The 19,322-nt window shown below is 35.2% G+C and overlaps 1 protein-coding gene across 3 annotated transcripts; it reads left to right on the top strand.

Annotated features, from left to right (window-relative positions):
- Window positions 1-6,880: 6,880 nt before the first annotated feature.
- On the top strand, window positions 6,881-11,445 carry LOC113496154. Of its 3 annotated transcripts, XM_026875287.1 has the most exons (3): window positions 7,289-7,441; window positions 7,712-8,603; window positions 10,424-10,503. In XM_026875287.1, exons 1-2 carry the CDS (start codon window positions 7,303-7,305, stop codon window positions 8,596-8,598), a joined length of 1,026 nt encoding a protein of 341 aa, XP_026731088.1. In that variant the 5' UTR covers window positions 7,289-7,302; the 3' UTR covers window positions 8,599-8,603; window positions 10,424-10,503. The 3 variants fall into 3 exon arrangements, with proteins under 3 accessions (XP_026731085.1, XP_026731088.1, XP_026731087.1); XM_026875284.1 differs by having other exon boundaries at window positions 6,881-7,441; window positions 7,712-11,445; XM_026875286.1 differs by lacking the exon at window positions 10,424-10,503 and having other exon boundaries at window positions 7,712-8,619.
- Window positions 11,446-19,322: the final 7,877 nt, after the last annotated feature.

The raw sequence follows: 19,322 nt of genomic DNA, 5'->3' as shown, positions 1-19,322 counted from the left end.
TAGCGCACAATGCGCTGGCGCACGCATTGTCAATAAAGTTGTACAAATTTAATGACCCCTCGTAAGCGGTCAAAACTAAACCTTATCGGCTTTATGTAAAGCTCAAAATGATTATGGGTTCACTCATTTCGCGAGTAAACGGGACAGCATGAGTCATTCTACGGTTCACAGCTGGCTGCGTCATTCATAAGTTGTACGCATTATAATTTCGCCGTTATGACGTCACGTTAAAGGCTAAATTTGATTGATTTCTGCAATATTTGTTGTATTCTTACAATGGGCGATGTTCCTTTTTTTGTATCCGTGAGAATGCATATCCTGATGTGTGTTGATTCATTTTAAATGTCTAGTATTAGTCTTGTATTGAGAATTGTGACAGTTAATATTATTCGTATTCAATTATTTACTTGTGTAAATATCATTTCATCCACGTTGCCGCTGTCGGTGTGCGGGACGATCTAAACGCTTACCGCGTGGGCTAGTTTCATCCATGTGGCCTAGGATAGAGAATAGTGGAAGGATAGGAGGGGGTTAGAGTGGGCTAGATAGTGTTTTTATTAATTTTACGAATTGAAAATAGAACCTCTTTCAATTCTTAAAATTGACCAAACAGTGACGGGCAATACGATTTTATGCTTAAACACTTTGAAATCGATTTAATGCATGGAAATTATTTAAGTTATTAAATACTTTCTTCTTTCATTGTGGCACGTGTCGTGCAAATTTCATGTAGAAATTTATAGCTCAATTCAATTGAATTAACTATCGTTTAATAATATTGACCTCATTACGCGTTCATTAGTTAAACATTATGAGTTACAGTGAAGGGCAGTTAATTAAACTGCAAAAGTAATTGTTAATAGTTGTAACAAAAAATGAACAGACGCCATTAAGATATAGTTACGTAGTAGTCATTCAAATTGTTTAAAACAATGAATGACTTGCTTCCTTTATTTATAATTTGTTGCTTAGTACGAACTGTATGTTTGTATAATATTTTAAAATTACGAAACCTATTTAATTGTTGCCAATGTGGGTGAAATATTATAAAAAGGTTAAATTAAATACAATGCCAATATACTGTTTGAATGAAGCCGATTCAGGGTTGTGTTACTGGATGTAACGTTGTTAACGTTCTCGTTAGTACGTTTGAGATAGCCTTAGAGGTTTAGGACTTCTCCAATGGGATGACTAATTTGTCTCGACGAGGTTGTGGATTAGAATCTAGTACACAGGAAACCATCGGTTGCCGTTGGCAGATGGTGCTCCGCGGTCTATGAGTGATGAATTGCTGCGCCACCCAAACGTGGTACGCATTGCCTGGCGGTCAGGGCGGTAAGCTGATACTATTCACATCCTCTCAAGGGGGATAGGATTCATTCCCTCCCTAGGATTCCTTCTTACCAAAATAAGACTTTTACTTGTGTACTTAATGATTGTCAACCATTCTTTTGATTGACTTATTGATGTACCTCCTTACGTATCATATCATCAGTATATATTCAAATGTTTGTTTTTACAAAATTTTTTTTAATTGTCATCTTTTGTAAGTGTTACCACGTTTTTTTCTTTATTTAAGCTCACAAGACTTATTATGCATGATGTGGGCACCTGTAATTAAGGAAGCACAAGAACCCTGTAACTTCTTTTTCTATTGTATAGCATGTAAGGTATATTCTTTGTTGGTGATCCATATAAGTAAATAAATAAATCAGCATTGTTTCGTCAAATTGTAGTTTTATAATATTATTCCATTTTGTAGAGATCTCATCGAAAATCCCCAACAATGAAACTGAAGCCTACTTTTTTAGTACAGTTTCACAGGCGACGTCTATTTACCTAAACAATGTGCCTTAATCATAATTCGGTCTACAATTACACAAGCAATAATTAAGCCATAACATTACAGTACACGGCAGCGTTATACCTCAAATATAATTATAATGTGTTACACGAACTTCCATTGGTCATTAAGTATCACTCAACGGTGTACTAAATAACCCTTAAGGTGTGATTACACTGGCAATTAAAATGAAATACCGCTTAAGAGCGCCCGTTAAAAATTAATTTATGCTTTACTGCTAAATCAGGGTTTAATTAATCCTTTTTATCGTCTAAAGATAGATTTGTGCGTGAAATTTTAATTCTTGTTTTATGTGTTGAGATTTTGGATTAAGTATTTGTCGCTTAAAATTAGGAGGGAATTTTCCGAGAAGAAATAATACTTACAAGGTCATTAACGTAGTTAATGACCTTGTAAGTATTATTTCAGTACGATATTGATGTGTTCCGAAAGTAAGGCAGAAAAAAAATACATGAATAATAATAATAATGCTGGCCTATGAATGTTGCTCTGCTGGAGGTCCAAAGTTCCCGATATAGTGAAGGGTGCATTGATCATCACAGTTAGCCTCTCGACTTAGCGCCATCAGATTAAAATTTTCGAAGTCCACGTTACGCTGTTCATCTTCAGTTTGTCAGTGGTGTCTTAGAATAATTAAAAAAGTACCTAAGTACAAATAACTTTGTAAAAGTCACATTGGAACTTCGACGCTGTGATCGACTTTTTTCTTTCTTTCTTTTTTTGTCTTTCAAATATTTAGTTCTTGTTCTGTTTAATTAATTAATGCTGTACAAATACTTTTTAATTTATATTCCTAAACTGGTTTCAAATATCAGACTAATTATTGTGATTAGATTTTGTGAACCCGATCGCGATGGTATGAAGCAATAAAATGATATTTTCTCGGACGAATTCAATTCAAATCGGTGATGTAACTTTACAAATTCGCAACGTTTGACGAATTCAGCTGTGGAGATATTCGACACGCCTAGTGATTAATTAAATTTCGCGAATTTCAAGTGAGCGTTATGCTGGGAATGGTTGAGTACCCACTCTTTGTGTTGCAACAAAGGTACGGCGCAGACCGCTTGATTCTCGCAAATTGAACGTTCTGTATTTGTCACACTGAATTGGATTGAATTTTATGTAAAGGAATTTGGCAATCGAGAACGTGAAATAGATACAAGTGTGTAGGGACTTATTTATTTAATGCTATTTGAGAGATTTATATCCTCATTTACTAAAAGTAAGACTGTTGCAGTTCTGGTAGTGAAAAGCCTAATTGGAGCAATCAATAAATTAAACAAGGTTTTGACAAGACAAGCACAGTGAGTGCACTTTTATCATTCATATTTTTTTATTTTATTTTATGGCCCTCATAAAAAATGCTATTCCACAACTTTTACACATGGCCATCTAGTTTCAAACTAAGCATCTATTTCTAAATATTTACATATATTATAAATAAATTAAACCCATACACAGCAAAATGATCATCACATAATGTGTATGTGATGATCATTCCCTGTAGGAGAATTGAATCCAAGACCTCCGGTATGGCAGTCGGGGCCACTAACCACTGGATCAGCAGGCCAGTCAAATAAGACCTCAACTGTTGAAGCGAGATGCTAGAGAAAACAAAATGGTCTCTCTCTGCCACAACAGCATTCGTCTTTATGAAGTGATGGCCTCGAATTCAACCGCACGGATATCTGAGAGGTTGAGGTCTCAAAACCAAACCCACTGGGCGCAACATGACGTGGCTTCAATCCTTGGTTGGAGAAGCATATTCGTATGTGTGATCCACGAATGTTTTCCTGATTCAAAGTTCTGCTGTCTTGAATTCTTTAGTGCATTAGTCGTCTAAAAATGCATAAAAATATATATAAGTATACAATAGTTTAATATAGTAACTACTTACAAGATAAATGATATTTCGAGCATATAATTCTTTCCACGCTTTCTACAATAAAATACATATCCTTATTACACAAACATGTTCTTCTCTTAATTTAGTTACATGAAAACTCAATTATATTTATGTTAAAACAAATACAGACTTGTACTAATGTAATTAAAGAATAAGAACAAAAATTTTACCATCAAAGAAAAAATAATGATAAAAGTAAAGTTGCAAGGCCTCTTTTTTTATTTGGAATTGTCTGATTACTTAAGTGTAGATTACACCTACGTCTATAAGAGTGTATCATAATAGGGTGTAGTATAATAATACCTTTAACATAAGTATATATTAAATTCACTAATTTTATTACCTTCTTACCTTTTCATGCTTAGAATTATGACGAAGATTTACTTACAAATACATCACCGACTTTGGTTCGGCTCGCTATATGCATGCAATGAATAATAAGATATCTTTAAATCAGCATGCAATTGTTCTACCGCTGAACATACGCTTGCTCGCTGGTAACCTATTTTTTATACTGAAATATATAAATCGCTCTTTAATTGACAATGACAACTGGGCCCCGATTCTGCTATTTACAATGGCCGACGAATGCATGCATTTTGTATCTTACAGCTCTGGATAGTTTTAACCCGCTACCAGCTACTCTTATGGGCACATAATTTACATACAAATATAAAGAACAGATTTCCATTCGACAAAAAAAATGACGATCGCTCTTTCCGATATCGACAGATTCAAAATTCTGCATATAAAGGCAATATTCCTTTGAAATCAATACATTTCAGTTTTTACTGCGCCTAAGTGATGATTTATCGGTGCTGTAAAGTAAAATGGCTAGTATATTGTTTAAGTAAAGGCTAAAATCAGCAAATATGGTAGTATTTAACGTATGAAGAATGCAAATTATACAATGGAAATAAAATTATACGTCTTTCGAGTCGTAAAAATAACTTTGAAGTTTTACTGTACGACTTGACGTGAAATCCATAGGTTATGTTCGTCATAAATCTTGGATAAGGAGAATTTGATGTCTTTGTATGTCGTTAGATAGATTTATTTTAAGAAAAAAATAGATTCTCAGCGATAACCGGATCATACATCATAAAAGTCCAGACAATGTCAAGCTGGACAGACTTTCAAACCATTGAATTCAGCATGATAAAGATACATTGAATTTTACTGCCTTTAAAATTAAGCACATTTTCTTTTCAAATGAAATTCCCTGGCAGAACGTTAAGCAGAAAAAAACGACCTTTTTTATAGTTTTAAAAATGTAAATATTATATTTGGTACTCATTTGAAACAAAATACTCTTGTTTACAGCCTATGCTCTTATAATTTGCAAAGAATTTCAGTCCTCCCTCAAACGTTTGTGGTAACAAAATAAACCATTTTCCATCTCCCAACTTGCCTACAGTTCAAGTTTATGACATTACCGTCAAAGTTAAGCAGCCTTTCATAAAGTTCTCCGAAGGGCTTCTGGTGTGACACTATGATTTATTATATGGAATACATGTAACAAGCTCCAGTTTTATAGAAGAAATCCTACTTATGTATATTTCAAAGTTGGTATGTATGGATGTTTTTTCTCTTTCATGCATAAAACACTGAACGGATTTTACGAAACTTGGTACACAGATAGTTTATAACCGGGACTAACATAAAGGATAGTTTTTATTCCGATTTGATGATCCCATGGGATCATTTTAGATTTGTAGGGGGCGGGCCCGCGTGCAACAGCAAGTAGTTAATATTTCACACAGTTTCTTTTTAGACTCTTCTGTTTTAGACAATACTTGTATAAATGTGCTTGAAACGCCTTTTGCAAAATTGATTTATTTTCGGCGTTACATCGTATGTATCGCATGCAGCATTATTATTTGATAAATGTATTATTTTAAGAGTTCCTTACTCAAAAGATTTAAAAGAAAATTAAAACAAAGGATTCGAAGTCTGTCTGTCTGTCCATCACCAGGCTGTATGTCACAATTCCAGACAGTTAAAATATTATTTCTATCGTATTCCTATCAACTAATTATAAAAAAATAAATGCAAGTTACGCGGTACGTTAATTAGTTTGATGAAGATGGAGCATTAAGTATGCTCCATCTTCATCCGTAATCGTAATCGTAATCGTAATGCGTAATCTATTTATTGTTACTATACCTACTACGGTTCTTTAAAACACTTTTTCTCTCAATATGATTGTAATTTGATACCTTTGTTGGACGTTACAAATTAAAATCACTTCAATCTCGTTACAAAAGGCCGCTATTGAAGAATCAAATTAGAATTACTTTAAAACCTATTAAGGGCATTATGTAGAACATTAAATGAGTAGAACTTCCAGCAATTTTTACCCATTGTTTGCCGTCGAGTGGAGTCATTAAATCGTCATTTTCTCCACCCGGGAAGGAAATGACGGCAATATTTTTCGGAGCATGTTATCGCAGCGTACTTAATCATGAGCCCCGTTTTTTGAGTGGCTGAAAACAAAGAGGCGCGGTTTTTCAAAATGGAAAATAAACCTATCCGTTAAGCCTCCCATGTCTCCGGAAAACGCACAATTGAACCTTCGTAATTTGTCCATTAATCTTACCGCTTGTCAAACGTATCCATTTACAAATGACGGTGACTCGTGAGGGACTGATAATGAATAAAACATTTGCGAGCACTTTTTTTACGTGAATTCATTTGTGACGTGAACACCTCGTAAATTACGTGAGATGTGTACTGTAGCGAAAATTTTAAAAAAGAAAATAAGTTCCATTGTTTTTAAAAAGTTGTGGACGAAAGAGGTTTTTGTACTCGTATTTAGTTGAATCAGCTTCAGACACCATATGTCAGCCTTTAGTACATCTGAACAGTGCAGGTTCTATAAACAATGTTTAAAATATTAAATTACAACTTTTACGGGCGTTTTTTTATTTATGTAAAAATATTATTTAAGTGTATGTTGGTGCAATTCAAACACACGAGCATGTAAAACACTCTTGGTTTTTATGAATATTTTCTACAGCTTTAAAAGTCTTTATAGATCGGCAATATTATAACTTGAATTAAACTTTATCAATTTTTTAATACATTATAATTACTATATAATGAAAACCTTTCTCGGTGACCAGCGATTATTATCATTAATTAGTGAGTAAAATTGTATAAAAATAAAATTATACATTCAAATTATTCAGTAACCAGACAAAAAAATCAGAAAGCATTTTTTGTAATTGTCCAAAAGTACCGTTATTCATGCAATAAAGATAGCAATTTTACTCATTTATAACTTCAGAAGCTCAATTTAAAAGCTACAAGAATAATTAAATGTAGTTATATTTCGTCGCTTCATTCTTCAGATATTATATTCACTAGGTAGTCCCTTTATCCTACAGGCAACACTCGCACGATTTTTATAGACTAACAACATTACTTTTTTTTTTTTTTTTTTTTTTTTCTTCACCCGCATTACGTCTGTTGCGACACCTTTCATTCCTTTTTCGTGCGAGGCAACGAGCGCACGCGCCTAGTAAAAATGCCGAAACGAAGTGCTCAGGAGAAATTGGAAAGATACAAGCGGAAAATCAGAAGATTGGAGCGAAAAGAAAACGAGCATAAACACTGGCGTCGAATCCAACAACAGTTCGATTCCTCTGAGGATGAAAACATTGCAGGTTAGTTAATTTGAATTACTAAGTGAAGTGAATTACCAGTGTATACCTACAAGAAATCGGGATTGACTGCGAGTCAATTGCGATAACATGATTAGCTGCGAGCTAATTATGGGTCATATTTTATGACAACGATGTAGAAATAGTGTATTATCTAAATTAGATATGCACATAATCTACGAAACACTGTCCGCGAGACAATAGAAAAATTGTACAACCTACCTTCGCAATTTTTCGCTTACCTACCCGCTCATATACATGGTATCTTTTTAGATACAAACGACGCCGATCCTCGAGGAGAACAGGAGGGGGCCCCCGCTCCGCAAGTAACACCGGACGTCGTGGATGCTGAGACCGCCCTGTCAACGGAGACAATGCAAGAATCCGCTTTGGATCCTGAACTATTGTCTGCACTGGGATCGTCAACATCGGATGCGCCAGACTTTGGAGATGAGGTACACGGTAGCTTAGCGACCTTGTGGACACCTTTGTTGAAAAAAGGGCTACCTAAAGAGGATAAAGATAAACTCATGAAGGAGCACCTCATACCGAGTAACTGTATGTTACTGCAAGCACCAAAGTTAAACGTTGAAATATCAGCGGCAGTTTCGGAACTAGTCAGAGGACGAGACAAAAAACTAGTTTGCTTCCAGCAACAACTGGGAAACGGAACAGCTGCTATTAACAAAGCTATGGATACTTTGTTAAAATCAGATAATAAAGTTCTTGCCCTGAGATATTTAAGCGACGGCTGTCGGCTGCTTTCCGATTTGCATTACTGCCTTACCAAGGACAGAATAAAATTAATAACTCCAAGTCTTGAAAAGAATTTCCTCCACGTCATTCAAGACACGGAACGGGACGAAACTTTGTATGGTAACTTGCTATCAGAGAAAATAAAGGCCAGTAAGGCCATCGAAAAGCAGGGTTCCCAAATAAGGAAACCAACTTCAAAACCCAACAGTGGCCAACCCGTGGTCGCAAGTCCTGCCCACCAGGGAAACTGGTCAGGACCTCCTCGTTACCCGGCGAACAGGGGGGGGCGGGGAGGTCAGAGGAGACCGCCACCATTGGCGCCACGGCGGCCATACCCGACGCAAACACAAACCCAAGCGAAGAGTTCTTACGCTTCGAAGACTCGTGCATCCCAGCAGAAATAGCTCAGGTACATGCAGGCAGAATACGCTTATTTCTTTCTTGTTGGTCTCATATTACTAATAACAATGTAGTATTGTCATGGATAGAACACGGCTTTTCTATCCCCTTTAGTACACGGCCGTTTCAATCTATAGTGCCGTCGTGTAACTTTACTCACGACGAAGCGGTCGACATGCAAGTAGCAATTAATAAATTAATAGAATTAGGAGCCATATCAAGCTGCATGCAAAGTCACGACCAGTTTATATCTAAAATATTTTTAGCACCTAAGACTAATGGAGGTAAACGTTTTATTTTAAACTTAAAATCGTTAAATAAATTTATAACAAATACCCACTTTAAAATGGAGGATCATAGAACGGCATCCAAACTAATTCCCCAAGGCGGTTTTCTAGCAACAATTGACCTCAAAGAAGCCTATCTATTAGTACCTATATCAAAATATGACCGAAAGTATTTACGATTTAATTTTCAAGCTCCGGGTTCTGAAACTTTACAAACATATGAGTTCAATGCCATGCCTTACGGATTATGCGTAGCTCCTAGAGTGTTTACAAAAATTATGAAGGAGGTAATAGCCTACCTACGAAGGCGAGGCTACAAGTCAGTAATTTATTTAGACGACATATTATGTATCGGTAACAGCTACAAAGAATGTTCTGATAACGTCCGTGAAACCCTTAAACTCTTGGAATGCTTGGGCTTTGTAGTAAATTATGAAAAAAGCTCATTAATACCGTCTCAGACATGTAAATTTTTAGGATTCGTTTACAATACTCACGACATGGCTTTGTCGTTACCTACTGAAAAACGTCACACTATTAATCAATTAGTCGAAAAGTTTCAAAAATTGCCTAAGTGCACTATACGTGAATTTGCACACCTCATTGGAGTTTTGATCGCAGCCTGTCCAGCAGTACGATACGGTTTTCTTTATACTAAATTATTAGAACGCCAAAAATTTTTAGCCTTGCAGCATAATCTTAACAATTATGAGTCTAAGATTAGAATGTCTGAATCGGTATTAGATGACCTTAATTGGTGGCAAAGTCATATCTTCACTGCTTCATGCCCTATTGTAAACCAAAACTTCAAAAGAGAGATCTATACAGACGCAAGCAGAACAGGCTGGGGTGCCGTCTGTGGAAATGAGAGAGTTCATGGTAGGTGGAAAACTACAGAATCAAAATACCATATAAATTACTTGGAACTCTTAGCCATATTTCTCGGATTAAAAAGTTTTGCCAGTAACGATTCTAACTACACAATTTTGCTAAGGGTAGACAATACGACAGCAATTAGTTACATAAATCGCCTTGGTGGAATTCAATTTCCTCATTTAAATGACCTAGCTAGGAACATTTGGCAATGGTGCGAGACGCGAAACCTGTGGTTGTTTGCTTCCTACGTAAACACGAAAGATAATCACGCTGACGTAGAATCTAGGAAGATTAACCCCGATACGGAGTGGGAGTTGTCAGATCGCGCCTTTAGAATGATTAAGAAAAACTTTGGTTGCCCAGACATTGACCTTTTTGCTTCTCGCGACAATGCCAAATGTGACCTATTTGTTTCTTGGAAACAAGAACCAGATGCGCATGCGGTGGACGCCTTCACGCTAGATTGGAAAACCAAATATTTTTACGCGTTCCCGCCATTTTCTTTAGTTCTAAAATGTCTACGCAAGATTATTGAGGATGATGCTAAAGGGATTTTAGTTTTTCCCCATTGGTGTTCACAGCCATGGTACCCTCTCCTCCAAAACCTGCTCGATTCTCATATACTTTACCTGAATCCCAATAAATTCCTACTTCAATCTCATTTCAGGGAGTGTCACCCCCTGCATGCCAAGCTTACCCTGGGTGTCGCGAGGCTCTGCGGACGGCGTTCACACGCCGTGGAATCCCGCCTGACTCACTAAACTTAATGATGGCGTCATTAGCCGAAAATACTATCAAGCAGTATAACGTCACATTAAAACTTTGGTGGCAATTTTGCTCTTTGCATAATATTAATGTATTTGTGGGTTCAAAATCATCTGTTCTTTCTTTTTTGACACAACAGTTTAATAGCGGCTGCTCATATGGCTCCCTCAATAGTCACCGCTCTGCGTTGTCGCTGATTTTAGATTTCAATGTGGGTTCTGATAGTTGTATTAAGCGATTATTGAAAGGAGCGTATAAAATTAAACCTAATAAACCAAAGTACACCTATACTTGGGACCCAAAATTGGTACTCAGTCATGTATCCAATTGGTATCCGAACTTAGAATTAGGTTTAGAGAAAATAACTAAAAAACTCGTTATTTTATTAGCACTTTGTACAGGTCATAGGGTACAAACTTTCTCTTTGATTAAGTTAGATAATATTTCAATCTCCTCAAATGGAATTAAAATAGCCATAACTGATATAATCAAAACCTCTGCTCCTGGACGCGACCAGCCAGTACTGTCGCTCCCATTTTTTCGAGAAAATATTAACATCTGTCCGGCTTCAGTCCTCAAAGATTATATTTTCGTAACAGAAAATATGAGGACCACAAAAGATCGGAACCTCCTGCTAACATATAAAAAACCATACAGAGCGGCCACAGCTCAATCTATCAGCCGATGGATTAAGCAGGTACTAGCGGAATGTGGCGTAGACGTAGGCACATTTAGTGCGCATAGTACACGACATGCTGCCACGTCGGCCGCTCGCGCTTCTGGACTTAGTGTGGATGCCATTAGAAAGACAGCAGGTTGGACCGCTACGTCTTTGTCTTTTGCCCGATTTTATGATCGGCCAATACAAAATGATAATGGTTTTGCAAACGCAGTTGTATTCTCAGAGATTGATTGACTGATTTGTATATTACGTGATAATTTGTAATGATTACAGCGTTTATTTTGTAATAATCAAACATAAATATCATTGATTGTTAACATGGTTTTTCGTCTTTACATTAATAAAAGGATTAGCTGAACAAAACCTGTTTCTCTAAAAATCTACCTAGTGAATATAATATCTGAAGAATGAAGCGACGAAATATAATAGATGATCAAACGAACTTCTTGATGCGAAGTTCGATCATTATTATATGAGTCGCTTCATTCGAAGATATACAAACCCTCCCATCCCATACGAATCACATATTATAAAAATAGTGATTTTACCCCCAAAACAGTTTTGTTCATAATAATGGATAAATCTCTAAAGGAATGAAAGGTGTCGCAACAGACGTAATGCGGGTGAAGAAAAAAAAAAAAAAAAAAAAAAAAAGTAATGTTGTTAGTCTATAAAAATCGTGCGAGTGTTGCCTGTAGGATAAAGGGACTACCTAGTGAATATAATATCTTCGAATGAAGCGACTCATATAATAATGATCGAACTTCGCATCAAGAAGTTCGTTTGATCATCTAAAATATATTTCTTTATAACGCTGTTAAGCTTACTTACCTTAATTATGATACTTAAACTTAAATTAATGTAAAACATTCATCAAACAATAGCTAGATAGCACTTAAAAAACTTTAAATTTATTTTCTTTGTTTAATTTAAATGGTGCTTTGTCTTTTGAGTCAGATAGTGTACTCTTTTGCTCTTCTAAACATAATTCGAATTTTATTACGTTTAAAACAATATGTAATACCGTATAAAGTGGGTATTATAATAAATACTTTATAGTTGAATTATATTTGGTAGTAAAATAAAATTTAATGTCTCGACGCTGAAAATGCAACATATTGGCTTTTATACGTGTTTTTATTTGAGTACAAACGGCTAGTTAAACATTATTACTAGTAGATATCAGACATTATAACGTGCAAACGTTGAATATAATAACTTCGTTATATTTTATTTTTAAAGGTAACATTTGTACTGTGATAGAGAGTGAAGTGCATGTTATTATTGGGTGTAGATGTGTAGTATATTTTTTCAATTAAAAGTAGTAAATTTACCGCTCCATTCGAGCTGTCTTTAAATAATGCCCCTTGCATTATTGTAATAATTCAATAAATAAAAAATATGGAATTGGAATAAATTTTTTTTCGTATCAATATCGTTTTGCTGACTTATGTAAAGGTATTTTATTAGTTTGTTACCGCAGCCATAGGTCGGTGGCTATTACTTTACCAAATTAATATCAAAACTTTTCAAGTTAACTGAGGAGGAAATGACCATGGTCCCATCTGTTTAATGTCATTGAACTTCAGTCGCGCTAAATCAAAAAGTTGGTTCCCCAAAACCCTAATTACGGTCCTTTGCAGCTTTCCAGTGCAAACATCTCCAAACCAATGATTTTTTCTTTCATTTATAAAAATATTCCATTCATCAAAGCGATTTTGTTCAGCGTCCGTTAGTAATTATTTACGCAAAATGAAATATTAAGTATTAATTAACACGCCTCACTTACTTTGTGTTGTAATCAAATATTAGATTTCTATTTTAGAAAGCAATTTTCTACGGAAAACGTTACGTGGGTGGAGGCTCATGTATTTATTATTTTACTTTTAAAGCTTTATGGAGAAAATACTCTATTATTTGGGGAAAATCATTAGGAACCTGGTGTGAAAAATATTTATAATTTTATACAGGATAATTTAGAAGACTGTGCGAGATATGAGAGTAAATAAAATAAATATGTAATATGTTAGCATTTTTTTTATACTTTTTAGAGGGTGTGAAACTTGCAACTTCACTAGTGGAATGAAATGACAATAAATCATTTATTGTGCAAATAGGATAGACGTCATCACTTTAACATGTCACTTTTTTTAAGCTACATGGAGTCGACATTTCCTAGCTGGCAGCCCTGAGAAAAAACGTCGAGAAATACTATTGCAGTTGTGGAAGCGTGACAACGCACTATAAGGCGTAGAGCGGCGTTTCTCTTCTACTTTAATATAGGGCAAGACTTTTGAAATGATTCAGATAAAACAAACAAAAAAATATGGAAACAAGAGATAAACATGCGAACACAGTACCTACGAGATTAAAGATTAAAAAATAATACTGTTAATACAGCGGACATGTCTAGTAGATAAATATTTTATCTCTTAAGGTAAAACTTGCCTCGAGGGAGAGCGACAATTCCGTATAATGTTATAAGTTTCGTCCTTCGTCGTTGCTCGTCCTATCCTCCATATCCTCGACGTCCGATATTTAGAGTTATTGATATCTTTGTTACATACGATCTATATTTCAATGTAGAGTGATTTATACCCCTATGTTTTTTATGCGATTCCCTTATTATTCCTAAAATCGGATCCCCTTGAACAAATTTTAACATTTGTACCAAAGCTGTTTCACAAACATTCAAGTCACTTTAACAAGGAATACCTAGACTCAGAACAAGTTTTTGTGGAGCACACAAATCATGACCTACGTGGAAGTAGGAGGTAGGTTTGGCGTGGTGACCATAGTTATAATTTATTCACAATTCATGGGATGTAAAGATTATTAGACTAAGCGAGTACACAAGCGATTAAAAAAAAACAAAATTGACTTAATAGCAGTAGTGGAAACAGGTTCCTGCCAACTTTTGGAGACTAAAATAAATTATTTTCAAGCCATCTAGTAGTTCCAGTGATATCCTTTCGTCTGTTTATTGTGTATCTAGGTCCGAGACCCACTGGGCCTAAATATGCGAGTTATGAACGGCATGGCTCCCGCAGGGAGTCACATCCTCATTTAGCCCACGAGGGGACTGAGCAAATAGCGTGTAACACGTCGTTTCAAGGTGACATGCATTTCGTCAGTGGGAATCTTCATTGACACCGTTTAGAGAGTACTATGATGTGGGATCATGTCCAGTCCTAAAATAATGTACGTGTATATATAATGAGAAACTATATCACTGTGAGGTTATTTTTTAAGTAATTTCAAGGAAGTCTTAAAATTCTTGGTGTGATAACGCAAAAGTGTCCATGAAATACAAACTCCTGAACTGAAGGTTATGAGAAGAAAAAAAATCAGACGGCTAGCGGCTAGCTAAAAAGCTAAACAGACAGTCAATGAATCTAAATTAAATCATCTTTCACAACCCCTGTCATAATTATTTCCAGTTTAAAGAGATTATTAGGAAATTGAACTCAACCGTTTCCTACGCACTGATTGGATGACAAAAACAGTCCTTAAAAAGGTCAGACCCAAAATTGTAGGGAAATATTAACATAGTCGAGAATTCTGGGTGAAAGGACGTATTGCTAAAGGATTGGGAGGGGACGGTCATATTGCTTCATATATATGTAAATCATGGGCTTCACGAGATTGAAGTAGACTTTGTGGCATGTAAATTAATTTGGACAGTAGTTTATTATGTTTTTTGAAGAAAATTGAATCATTTTTTCCTTTGAAGTCACCGTTTTCAAAAGGTAAAAATGACTAAGACTCCTGTCTGCCTGTTTTTCTATAATGGGGATATATCGGCTTGATATCTCATGACATGTGATAGCTAGACGGTTAAAATTTTCCCAAAGGCAGTATTTCTGTTGCTGCTATAAATAAAATAAAAATCGATGCAAGGCAATAGTTGGCACGCTACTTAATTTGATAGGTGTTCAAATTAGACGAATTCACCAACTGTATTAAACAGATATGTCATAATCACTTGAAGTTTTCATAGTATTCGATGGCAATACTCATACATTTTAGTGAGACGACAAACAATTCTTTGTTTGAGACTAACAAATAGCTGTTGTGACATTCACAATAATTTCAGAACAACGTTTTCATTCCGAAACAAATTGCTAACGATCCGTACTGCGACGGCGCAAATGTCTTAAATTCTCATTTGTCAAAGTGTTATTAAATTGCCCTTTTGTAGCTACTATTTTAGGTATTATGTATTTTTTTGAGTGGAAACACTGTAGAACTAGCTAAATTTCACTCCATTTTCGAAATCCAGAATTCCGTCATTGGATGTTTGACTAGGCTATTTATTGTGTTTGTATTTAAATATTCAAGTATGCAGGATGCAACATGCAGGTTTTCATCAAACTTTGTCTATTCCAGTTGTCTTAATTACATCTTTAGAACTCAAAATCGAGTATTGCTTAGCTAGACAGTGTTGTTTGGACTCTGAAGAGTATCTCGTAATCACATGTTATGATAAACGGTCGCTTAACAATAAATATTGTACGCCCATTTCATGTCGATGCTCGAAACTCCTTCCATACGCAGCCGTATCTTAGATTAATATATTAAGAGAATCCTTAGAAAACAAAACATAATAAATAAACTTTTAGAATTCAATTTAGCAAAAACTTCGTCTAATTCCAGTACTTGTACCAAAGTAGGCACTTTAGAGGCAGTTAAACATGTTTGATGTACGGGATAATTGTTTGTAATTACAATGCATGTGCTTAATAGCCTTTTACCCTTTCTCAAACGCCCACAACTTCGTAAACTTTCTGTGGAGTTCAATCGGATATTAAAAATTATTTCCTACGCTAAACAAAGGGTTTTGCGTCGTAAATTGTTGACATCAAACGATGTGGGGGGTGCCACCACTACTTTGTAGCTATGCTCTAGACACTACCCTATGTCACGTAGGTCAAATCAAAATGTTTAATTTTAAGTACGCCTTTTTCAGGCACTTTTATTAGTAGCTCTGGAACCAGTAAAAATATACGAAATTACAGTTTTAAAAAGGAAAATTTTTCGTGTATGTACATTATTAGCTAAAAATGGAAATCTATAACTAGACGATAAAAATGAAATCCAGTCATGGGAGAAAAAAATAAAATTTCTTAAAGACTTTACTCCGTAGAGAAATGTGCAAAAGAAATCTATTACATGTATACTTCTCCTATGATTCGTGACATTCTAACTTTTTTTATTAAGAATAAAAAAATCTAAATTTAAAGATAGAGGTAAGTAAATCTATGTACTTACACTACATCAATAAGTGTTAAATTCAACTGCAGATGCCTCGTAAAAATAAAAGTCGTTCACGGAATATATTCAGGAACCAGCAAACTTTGTTACTACCCAACAAATAAATATTAAAGTTAAAAGTGAGAGCTTCTACTAACAGATGTTCGGTAAAGTTATAAACTTACGAACAGTTCGGGTTGAGGCAAATTTTGACTGAGCCGACATTTTCTCTTGCATGTTGTCGCAAATAAGAGTAGAACTAAAACTTTTAAACATAAAGTGAAAGAGGTTTGCTTTTAACAAAGTTAGGTACACTAACATGACATGTGTGAGTATGGCTTAAGTCTAGATAATTACATTAATATCATTATATTAATATTTAGAACATTTATATGTTGTCACAGACTTCTTATGTATCCTCATTTTAGCTGCTGCGCAGGATAACTGACAGGGGCTGGAAGCGAGCAGCCGAAGATAGATCTGGATGGTGTGCAATTGGGGACACCTATGCCCAGTAGTCGACGAATATGGGCTGATGGTGATGATTATTATAATAAAAGTACAAAAACCTGTAGTTACCGTGTGTACTCGTTGGCAATTATTTAACAATTTCCTATTTAATTAGGATGTTAGCTTCTGGCCGGCTTGCCAACAAATTGCTTCGACCCACATTGTAAAATTGATACCATAATTTATAGCTTGATCTGGTACAATTGGCATCTTGCCGCTATTATTACTAGCCTTTGAAATAAGGTTCTAACATAATGTTTAATGGGGTCGTGCACTAAGAAACAGCAATAAGTATGGATAGGATAGATTAAATTATTTGAGACGTACAGTTTGGCATTTGTACAACTGTGTCAAGAACATTTTACAGATCGTTGGCCCGTTTTCTTTCCATGCCCAGGCGGTAAAAAAGAAACCGATTACCAAGGTTTAGCTGTCTGTTCGTCGGCGCGTCATCCAGACTGTACCATGAACCGTGGTAGTTAGGCTGTTGATGTATTGGCACGGAACCTTCAGTTTACCAAGTCTAACTAGTACTGGGCCAGTTTTTTGTTGGGGTGGAGACATCCTCATGGATACCGAATTCCTGCGTTTGGTCCATGCCTGGCAATGCTTAGCAATTTATTGCGCACGTAGGTCGTTGGCCTAATCTACCCCTTTTTCGACAGATTTTTTTAAGGTTTTAAAAATCTTGAAAAGTGTAAAAAATAAGGAAACCGGAAATATCTTGTCATGAATAGTCTAAGAAATACTTAACTAGTAATTACTAAGTCTTCACAGTCTTAGAATTAGGATATTTTTAGCTGAGAAAATCACATTTGCTTACCTTAAGTTTCCTGTTTTTAAAACAGCCTTCGGTTTAAAGAATTTATTTACGTGTGTTACCTTTTAAATTAGTGTGGCATTAATTTCCAAGTTCATTTTCTTATAGGAAGAAAGGCTTTTTCTTCCCCTCTTTTCATTCAACTGTCTAAGAGTGGTACAAATCTATATTTCGTAACTTCCCTCGCCAGTTTTTTCTAAATTAAGTTTTATTAAAACACGTGGCTTACTTTCAGAGTTCCAATGCGCAATAAAAAAACAAGTACAATAGTAAAATACGTAAATTGTCATTAAAAGAGTGTTTCACGTGCCCAGAGCGACTCCAGACGTTTTATTGCTCAGAGCAATAAATTGTCAAAGAAAATTAATTGCGGAACTTGCTGCCGCAGGCTTCAACTTCAAATGACATTTATGAGGGTTGCAGGTTGCTATGGCAACGCAACTAGACTTTGTAACGAACACAGAATCTCTTTGATGGAGAACTTTGTTTTTATTTTTGTTTACTTCCAAGAGAATTTGTATTTCTGTTAATTAAATTTCTGTGATTTAATTTCAATACTTATTGACTAGGTGTAAATTATGTAATTATATCTTGAGAACAACAGTTAATAGATTCTACAACATAAAGTTTTTTTGAATAAACAAGAAAGTTTAGGTACGTTTTAAAAAAAACGGCAATTCAAATTAATCGTGAGACAACCTTCAATATTTATAACAAAATAGTTGGAAAATTTAATCATCACGTTTTCAAAGACAACACACACATAATTTTATTAGAAAAAATATCTACATCGGCAACAGGTTGCTATACTTTTTTTGGTAGGCGTCAGGAAACCTCATACAAACATATTGGATACAACATTCGTTCTGTTCATAGGTCAGCCGAAGTAAGACAAAGTAGGACGCTAAGACAGACATCTGATTAACGACATTCTCTGAGACTGTAGGTTATAAGAAAGAAGGTTCCATAATTAAGACGACACTAAGACTTGTCTGACGACCTATGTATCATTAAAGGGATAATGAGTTAATTATAGTTAGTTATTTGTTGTTTTATTACAACACAATAGATAAACTGCCGGTCTTATACTTAGCTCAAATAAAAAATTGGATAGTTAAGATATAATATAATCTAATATAATATCCCACAACTTTCACACAACGCCATCTAGTCTGAAACTAAGCAGAGCTTTTATTATGAGTACTCGAAAACTGATAAAATTACTTATATATTTCTAAATACATACATAATATAGATAAATTACACCCAGACACACAACAAATGATCGTGCTCATCACACAACATTTGTCCTGGGTGGGAATCGAACCCACGACCTCCGGTATAGCGGTTAGGGTCACTAGCCACTAGACCAACAGGCCCGTTATCATTTCTTTTTTGAGCGCTCGTGTTAAAACAAAAGTTATATAAAAAAATACTTACATATTTTACCGAAATGAGTTTAACATAAAATATGAGTAAGTATAGTATTCCCTTCTTAATTATTCATGACTTTGGCAGATGAGACCAAAATGTAAT

This window comes from Trichoplusia ni, chromosome 7 (assembly GCF_003590095.1).
Source record: "Trichoplusia ni isolate ovarian cell line Hi5 chromosome 7, tn1, whole genome shotgun sequence".
Taxonomy (NCBI): domain Eukaryota; kingdom Metazoa; phylum Arthropoda; class Insecta; order Lepidoptera; family Noctuidae; genus Trichoplusia; species Trichoplusia ni.
Note: the sequence above shows the minus strand (reverse complement) of the source record. Positions and strands in the feature narration are given on the sequence as shown.

Excerpts from the sequence above, each read along its gene's own strand:
- LOC113496154 (XM_026875284.1), top strand. The coding sequence starts at position 8,769 with ATGCAAGTAGCAATTAATAAATTAATAGAATTAGGAGCCATATCAAGC.